We start from the raw sequence: 8950 nt of genomic DNA, 5'->3' as shown, positions 1-8950 counted from the left end.
GCCCAACCACCGCCGGTCTCCGCGGCTCCAGCGCGGGGAAGTCCGACTCGGACGCCCAGGCGCCCAGTGCGCAGGCGCCCCGGTTCGCGGCTGTCTGCGCAAGCGCAGCAGGCTGGTACGCGTCAGCACTAAGCGGGGCCGCGGGAGTCGCGGAACTCGGCCGAGATCCGGTTCCCGGTGCTCCGGCGGGCGAGGACGAGCTCGCCATCTTTGTGCGGGGCGCGGGCGGAGTCGGTTTTTAGTACCTCCTGAGCGGACGCTGGTGGCTCGGGCTTGTAATCCTAGCGATCCAGGAGGCTGAGATGTGAAGGATAGAGGTGTTCGGAGCCAGCCCGGGCAGAAAAGTCCCTGAGACTCGTTCGCCTCCCTTAACCACCAAGAAGCTGGAGATGGAGCTGTGGGCCGGGTGGTGGCGCGCCCGCCGTGAGCACGGCCGCTCCGGGACAGCGCCCAGGGCCCCTCCTCAGGGCCGGCCTAGCCCACCACCCGCCGCCGCTCCCCATCAGGACCGCTTGCCCTTGGACACGCGTGGATATTTTCCTCCCGATCTGTCACTCAAGGCCGCAGAGGCAGCCTGGGCTTCGCGTCCGGCCCCATTGCCTTCTAGTGACAGCAAGCCACGCACTCGTCGCCGCGGCACCTTTCCTCCATTCCCTGCTGGCAGATGCCCACCCGCACCTCTGCCACCATGGCTGCTCCCTTCTGACTGTCCCCACCCCCACCCCCCCGCGGGGGTCCTCAGTGCGTGGCACCCCCACCTTCCCCTCCCTCCCCCTTTAAAAAAGTTATAAAGGCGATGGATAAGGGGGGGTCACGGTTACATAAGTCAGGTGATGAGTACATTTCCTTTTTTTCTTGGACAGTGTGACCCCTTCCCGGGCTGTCCCACTTTTCCCCACCCTTCTGAAGATGCCCCGTGTGTGAGGAGGGTTGATTCCCCCCCCCAAGCTAGGAGCGCCCGCACCCTGCGAGGAGCATGCGCAGCTGCTCCGCACCTGCCCCATGGTCTGCAGGTGCCCCCTCCACCTGGGGGGTGCGTGCGCGCGTGCGCGGCGCAGTGGCTCCGTCGTTGGGGTTGCTGGGTGTGTCTGGTCCACGGGGTTGCATTCAAAACATGTAGGGCCTGGCTGGGTCCTCGGTGCTTGTCAAATCCCAGTGACCACGGATGCCTCGCCTTCCTCGGATGCGGGACCCCTGTTGCTCTGGGACCCCCCCCCCCTTTGTTTTGACAGCCCAAGTTGTTGGGGACTGGCCGCCCCCCCCTCCCCTCCCTGCGTGGGCTCAGCAGTACAGACACGCGTTTCTCAGGATTGGGCTTTATTGGATACATTGAAGGCTGAAGAGGCCTGGGGAGCCTGGGTCCCCTCTTCAGCCAGGAGACAGGAGACTCCACAAGGGGTTCCCAGGATTCAGAGCAGGAGAAGACACTTGACCTCCGGCCAGCCAGCCCTTCAAGGTGTCTCGGGGACTCTCGGGAATCTGCGGGGGCCTGGCCGGGAAGGTGGAGTTGGGAGGGTGTGCTCTCGGGCGCCTTCGTGGTTCTGGATTTAGGATGGCGATTTTCGGAGAATAGGCCCTGGAGGGGCAGGCCTCTTTGGGGTAGGAGAAGCCCTGGGCCTCGAGGAGGCAGAGGCTTGTTTGGGTGCCGGAGGCGGAGGCCGCGAAGGTGGGGTGGAGGTTGGCGATTGAAAGCCTGCACACCTGAGACTCCCGGCCTGAGGGGGCGAGCCTGGGGCCGCCCCTGCGCGGACCCAGGCCACCGAGGCTGGACGGGATGGGGCCCGGCTGGCTGCCGCTGGACTTCCCCGGGCCTGCGCGATCTCGCCCCGGGGCCCTGCCTTCTGCTTTCTTTCCGGCAACAGATGCAGGGCCCTGGCCTGGCCCCGAGCCAGACGGAGGCCGAAGCCGATTCCTATGCGGAGGGGCGCAGACTCCTGGCCCTGCGCACAGGGCAGCAGTTGGGGGAACGCCAGCAGGCGGGGTCCAGTCTTGTACTCTGGGATGGGGCAGGAAGGGCTGCGGGGCCGGACACACACCAGGCATATGGGGTACTCCACGACTGGCGCCTTGCCGGTTTTGCCTAACAACAGGCGCTGCAGAAGCAGGAGCCGCAGGTCCTGGGCGATGCGGCGGTGTCCCAGGTGGCCCGCCAGGGCCTGGGCCAGGGCCCCTGGGTCCCTGAACTCCGCAGGGGCCTTCTCGCTTGCCACGCATCCCCCCACCCCTCCAGGGGACCCCGTGTCTCTGTATGGAGGCCACCGCCATGGCTGCCTGTTAGCCTGGTCCCCTGGACACGGAAGGCTGGGGCTGGGAGACTGGACGGTGGAGCTGGGGGGGTCCTGGGGGCAGCGAGAGTGGGGGGAGGCGGGGGAGGTGGGGCGGGTGGGGGGAGAGGAGAGATACAGCGGGTGGGAGGAGGGGGAGGACGACCTGGGAGGGGAGAGAGAGGTATAGTTTTGGTGAAAATAAGGGGGAGGACTTGGGAGAGAGGATTTGGAGCAGTGGGGTGGAGCAAAGTCGGAATCGGAAGAGAAGAAAAGGGGGCCAGGAGAGAGCGGCCTAGGAGGAAGCGAGCAGAGATGGTGAGACTTGGAAGAGAAAGGGGGATACGACGTGGGGAGGGACTGTTTGGGAGGAAGAGGTGGTGGGCTGGATGGGAGGGAGTCCACAAATAGTGAGAGGCTCTGAGGGGGGGACCTGGGTGGCACTGCTTTCTGTAGCAGCACCTGTTCCTTGTTTTGAGGCAACATTGCCTTGAATCCAGAAGAGACTGGGGTGGGGCGACCAGACCAGGGTGAGGGACCTAGCACAGTCGGATAGTCGGATATCAGAGGCCAGCTGTGGCTGAGAATCAGGGCTGCCTTCTATGTGCAGTATAGCTCTGGGCCTGGTATTCAGCAGGCATTGACTACTGCCAAGGAGACAGCCAGTCCTCTAGACACCCAGCTCTGGGGTGTTCACACAGGAGCCTGGGTCTAAGCTTCTTCACAGCCAGCCATTGGTGAGGGATGTATGGAGATGGAAATCAGAGCTGTCTTGAGAGTTGAGGGGCAGCAGCAACTGTGAGTGAGGCCAGGAAGAAAACACGCCCATAGGACCTGCAGAGAAGGAGACAAAGCCCAAGATATCAGGTGGACTGGTTTCTGGGTTCTCTCTGCCTGTGATGCCCAGTTTCCAAGCTGAACTCTGAGACTCTTATCTTTGCCACCTTTGGGGTCAAAATGCTCCAGAGAATGTGAGAGGAGAAGAGATGAAGACAGGTAGCAATGGAAGGGAGGGTGTTCCTGTGCTGTGAGTTCTTACCAAGAAGGCTTTCTCTCCACCGTGTTACACAGGCACGTCAACAAAGAGGATACCTGGGAGGGAGAAAGAAATGGAGTCACAGAACAGTGAGTACAGCAGGCTTCCTTTGCCCCCAGAAACGCTCACCCTACACTCACTTGGATCCAGAATTTGGTTTGTTACTCTCAGGTTTTCCTTCCAGCCAAGAGTCTTCTATGGAACAGGCTTGTTCCCTCCTAGTCCTCCTGAAGAGATCCGGCAAGCATCCTGTTTTTCTGCCACACTGGTTCCCCTGAACTCTTGTCTCCCGCAATACTGGTGTTCTCTGCTTCAGCCTGGCCCTGGCTGAGATGGCTTATCACACCCAACAGCAGCAACCGCTCCAGCTGGTAAAAGGCTCTGGGAGACTGGGACTCTAAGGGGCGGCGTTGCCGCCCCCAGTGGGAGCTAGGGGTCTGTTTCCTGAAGGCAGTTCTAGCAATCCAGCCTGTGTCATAAAGGTCAGAGGCTGACATCATAGAATCTCTTCTTCAAGGCTCTCTGGGCCGGTCTCTCACAGATCAGCCAAAGGCTGACCCCCTTGACAGAACTGTGAAGCAGTCAAAATTATTGGCTATACAGAAAACGGCCAGAAGGGGCGCTGTGGCTCAAGTGGTAGAGTGCTAGCCTTGAGCAAAAAGAAGCCAGGGACAGTGCTCAGGCCCTGAGTCCAAGGCCCAGGACTAGCCAAAAAAAAGAAAAAAAATTATTGGGTACATTGTTTAAGGGCCTACCCCTCACCGTTGTTTTGTTTTTTTCCTTGTCTAGATATGAGCTTAAACTCAGGCCCTGGGCACTGTCCCGGAGTTGTTGTTGTTCCGCGCAAGCCTAGTGCTCTACCACTTTGAGCCACAGCACCACTCCCAGTTTTCTGGGGGTTAATTGAAGATAAGAGGCCCCAAGACTTTCCTGCCCTGCCCAGCCCCCATTTTTACAGCTCTCACCACTTCATCTGTCCATAGTTCTCCCCAACGCCTATCTGAGCTGAGCCTTCCCTTTAACTTCCTTGCTTTCCCAGGAGAGGCTCAGGCTCCACACTTTTTCTTGGGATATATTTATAGGTTTTCATAACTGATAACACCTTTTTCATAAACAATTTACATACCACCCCATCCACCCATTTAACATGTTTAACTCAATGTGTTTTACTATGTTCACAGGATTTTACAATTATCTCCCCAATCTAGGATTGGGGGGGTGGGCAGTACTGGGGTTTGAACTCCTTGAGCTCTCTTTGCTTGCTAGGGAGACTACCACTTGAGTCTTGCCTCCAGCCCTAGTCTTTGTTGGTTATTTATTTTATTATTTTTTAAAATTTATTTATTTAGCCAATCCTGGGGCTTGACTTCAGGGCCTGGGCACTGTCCCCTAGCTTCTTTTGCTCAAGGCTAGCACTCTTTTTCTGTTTATGTGGTACTGAAGAATTGAACCCAGGGCTTCATGCATGCAAGGCAAGCACTCTACCACTAAGCCACATTCCCAGCTCCTTGCTGGTTATTTTAGGGACCAAGTCTTACAGATTTTCTTGTCTAGGCTGGCTTTAAACCACTATCCTCCAGATCTCAGGAGGGATTACAGATGTGAGCCACCAGCACTAGTAATTTCAGAAATTTTTGAGACACTTCCCTCCCCAGGAAACCCTTTATTAGTCACTTACCATTCTTCATTCCCCGTAACCCCTGGAAACCACAAGTCTCTTCATTTCTATGGAGTTACTTTAGTCCATAACTTCTTTCACTTTGAATTCTTAGAAGGTTTATTTCTCTGTGTTGGTGCAGAGTGCCCTGTCCAATGCTTATCATCTCTTCATACCAACTATCCCTAGTTACAGGAATTTAATATTTAAAATTTTTTATATGGCTGTATATTTAAACATCTGTTTGGTTAATATGCAATAAAGACTAAGAAATTTATTGTGTGTCATTACTTCATCTCTCTTTTTTTGTCAAATAATATTCCTCTTGACAGATGCACTTTACTTTTCTATCCCTTACTTGACAGGCATTTGGGGTTGCTTATTTCTACTTCGGGAATTATGAATAGTGCTCTATAAATATTCTTGTACTAGTTTTCTATTGACATGTGTTTTCATTATCTTGAGTAGATTTGGAGGAGTAGAGTTGCTGAGTCAATGTTGTCCATTTAACATTTTGAGGAATGCTATCCGCTGTACTTTTTTTTTTCTTCTTTTCTACCAGCAGGCAAAAGGATTCCAGTTTCTCCTTATCCTCACCAACATATGTTATTGTCTGTCCTTTTGATATTAGCAATCTTAGTGGGTATGAAATACAATCATATTGTGGGTTATGTTTTGTTTTGCTGGTTCTAGGGCTTGAATTTAGGGCCTGGGTGTTGTCCCTGAACCTCTTTGTCCCTGAACCTCTGCCACTTGAGCCACAGCCTTCTGGCTTTTTTTGTTTTGTTTTGAGTCCTTTTTTTTTTTTCCAACTGGTGAGAAGAGTCTCATGGATTTTATTTGCCCAGGTTGGTGTGGTTTTAACCCCCGTTGTCTAACTAATAATATTTCATATCATCACATCTTTGTGTGTGTCTATTTGGATTCTAATCTTAGGCTCATTCTTGAATTTTTTTTTTTTTTTGCTGGTCCTAGGCCTTGAACTCAAGGCCTGGGCACTGCTTCTTTAGCTTTTGTGGTCAAGACTGGTGCTCTACCATTTGAACCACAGCCCCACTACCAGCTTTTTGGTGGTTAATTGGAGATAATCATCTCATGGACTTCGCTGCCTGGGCTGGCTTTGAGCTGTGATTCTCAGATCTCAGCCTCTTGGTAGCTAGGATTACAGGTGTGAGCCACTAGTACCCAACTCACTTCCGGTTTTAGCAAGACAGTTTAACCGGAACCTCCACCCTTGGTAGCTCATTATCCTGATCATGTCCTCAGTCTTCACTATCTCCCAGGTCATGTCTGGTCACCCTTGCTGTCTTCAGCAAGAATCTATTAAGGTTGGTTTAGACAGAACTCTTTTTTTTTTTTTTTTTTTTTTTTTTTTTTTGGCCAGTCCTGGGTCTTGGACTCAGGGCCTGAGCACTGTCCCTGGCTTCTTCCCGCTCAAGGCTAGCACTCTGCCACTTGAGCCACAGCGCCACTTCTGGCCGTTTTCTGTATATGTGGTGCTGGGGAATCGAACCTAGGGCCTCGTGTATCCGAGGCAGGCACTCTTGCCACTAGGCTATATCCCCAGCCCCTAGACAGAACTCTTGATATTTCCCCTTAGTAATTTTCCCCTTACTTTCCCATCTTGCTCCTTCGCTGTAAATCCCCATTTGTGTAAATATTTTCCCGCTCGGAGACCCTATGGCACGTGGACCTATGCCTATAGCAATGATCCTGATGAAGGTCTTTCATACCATGCTTTAACGAGTATCATTGAATAACTTTTTTTCTTGAAAAATCTAGGTTCCATTTTGAGCTAATTTTTGCTTATGGTGAGAAGTAGGCATTCAACTTCAAAAAGTAGTTTTGGTAATTTGCTTCTTTCTAAGATTGCCTAATTTCATCTTCATTATCCTTATTTTATTTATTTACTTATTTGCTTCCTTCGTTATCTATTTATTTACTTATTTATTTAGCCAGTGCCAGGGTTTACACTCAGGGTCTTGAGCTCTTACTCAACTTTTTCATTCAAGCTAGCATTCTACCACTTGAGAGACACATCATTTCTGGATTTTATTGTGTGTATGTTTGGCAGTCCTGGGGCTTGAACTCAGGGACTGAGCACTGTCCCTGAGCTTTTCTTTCTTTCTTTTTCTCTCAAGGCTGGCTCTCTACCACTTAGGCCATAGCTCTACTCCCAGCTTTTTTGTTGGTTAATTGGAGATAAGACTCTTACTACCAGGTGCTGGTGGCTCACATCTGTAGTCCTAACTACTCACAAACAGTGCCCAGGTCCTGAGTTCACGCCTCAGGACTGGTACACACACACAGTTTCATGAACTTTTCTTCCTGGGCTGGAACCTTGATCCTTAGATCTCAGCCTCCTGAGTAGCTAGGATAACAGATGTGTGCCCCTAGCCCCTGGCCGGCTAGTTCTGCTTCTTGCTGGTTAATAGGAGATGGAGTCTCTCTGATTTTTTTTTGTCTGACTGGCTTCAAACCAAATCCTCCAGGTCTCAGCCTCCTGAGTAGCTATAATTACTGGTGTGAGCTACTGATGCTTAGTTAAATCATCTATTTTTGTTTCCATATAGTGCTTCATACTTGTTTATTTGGGGCAGTCATGATTGCTTCTCTCCCCCCTTTCCATTTAATTAATTAATTAATCAAGAGATGGTCTCACTATGCACCCTAGTGTGGTCTGGAATTCATAATCTTCTCTACTTAGTCTCTCAAGTGCTGGGATAATAGGTATGCCTATATACCCAGGATTATTTCTTCTTCTGTTTAATATAAACATTTGCAGTTCTAATTTAGCTTTATTCCATAAGTTTGGCATATTTTTGTTTTCGTTCATCTCAAATACTTTCTAATTTTCCTTGAAATATCTTATTTGAATACTGATATTTAAAGGGTTAGTGTTTTTATTCCTAGTTGCTGTAAGATTCCCACATTCTTTCTTTCCTTTTTTTTTTTTTTTTTTTGGCCAGTCCTGGGGCTTGGACTCAGGGTCTGAGCACTATCCCTGGCTTCTTTTTGCTCAAGGCTAGCACTCTGCCACTTGAGCCATAGCACCACTTCTGGCTTGTTCTGTTTATGTGGTGCTGAGGAATTGAACCTAGGGGTTCATGCATGCTAGGCAAGCACTCTACTGCTAAGCCATATTCCCAACCCTTAAAAAAAAAAAAAAAAAGCAGGGTCTCAATACACAGCTAAGGCTAGTCTGGAATTCAATGTGTTGCTGAAGCTGGCCTCAAATTGATGATTCCCCTGCCTCAATATCTTAAGTGCTAGATTACAGGCATGGCCTACCACACCTTACTTCTTGTTGCTTTCTATGTAATGCTATTGTGTTTGAACATAGTTGATATGATTTCGGCCCTTTCAGGGGCTAATACATGGTCTGTTTTTGCAAACTATGCCAAATGGACTTGAGAAAAATGGATATTGTCTGGTTGGATGGTGTGTTCTTTGATGTCTGTTCACTGTAGTTGGTTTATAGTATTCCTCATGTCTTATTTCCCTCTTGATTTTCTGCCTAATCATTTGGATAGTCTACTTCAAGGATAGATGAGTATGTGAGGCATGAGCCTTGCCCAGAGGTCCTCCCTGGCCTGACAGTAGACTCTGTGATCGGCAATGAAACTGCCCACAATGGGCACCTTCAAGACTCTTTGCTCCTTAGGAGAAATGCTACCGTACAGAGTTACAAAGGATTAAAGAGTGAGGTCACTCAGCGAAAATCCTTCACATACTTCTTATCTATCCTAGAGTATATCTAACTTTAGATGACCCTAGAAAGAGCCAAATTACCTTGTTTTCGATGTCAAGATTTGTCCTCAACAGAAATATATGTAAATAAGGATGAGATATCTAGATTAAAAGGAAGAGTTGCTGATAGCAGTATTTCTGATTATGTCCTTTATTTGGTTGCTCTGAAGCTTTCTTGACCCAAAGTGAATTCACTATAATAAAATTAGGGATAGGTAGGGCTTGGGGCTTGTGTGATGGCAG

At 50.3% G+C, this 8950-nt stretch overlaps 1 protein-coding gene across 1 annotated transcript; it reads right to left on the bottom strand.

Annotated features, from left to right (window-relative positions):
* Positions 1-1413: 1413 nt before the first annotated feature.
* Positions 1414-2750, bottom strand: Prr30 (proline rich 30). Its single transcript, XM_048353605.1, has one exon. The coding sequence runs from the start codon at positions 2748-2750 to the stop codon at positions 1548-1550; it is 1203 nt and encodes a 400-aa protein (XP_048209562.1). The 3' UTR covers positions 1414-1547.
* Between the last annotated feature and the right edge of the window lie 6200 nt (positions 2751-8950).

Source organism: Perognathus longimembris, chromosome 8 (genome assembly GCF_023159225.1).
Source record: "Perognathus longimembris pacificus isolate PPM17 chromosome 8, ASM2315922v1, whole genome shotgun sequence".
Lineage (NCBI taxonomy): Eukaryota > Metazoa > Chordata > Mammalia > Rodentia > Heteromyidae > Perognathus > Perognathus longimembris.
This window is presented reverse-complemented; position numbering and strand designations above follow the sequence as displayed.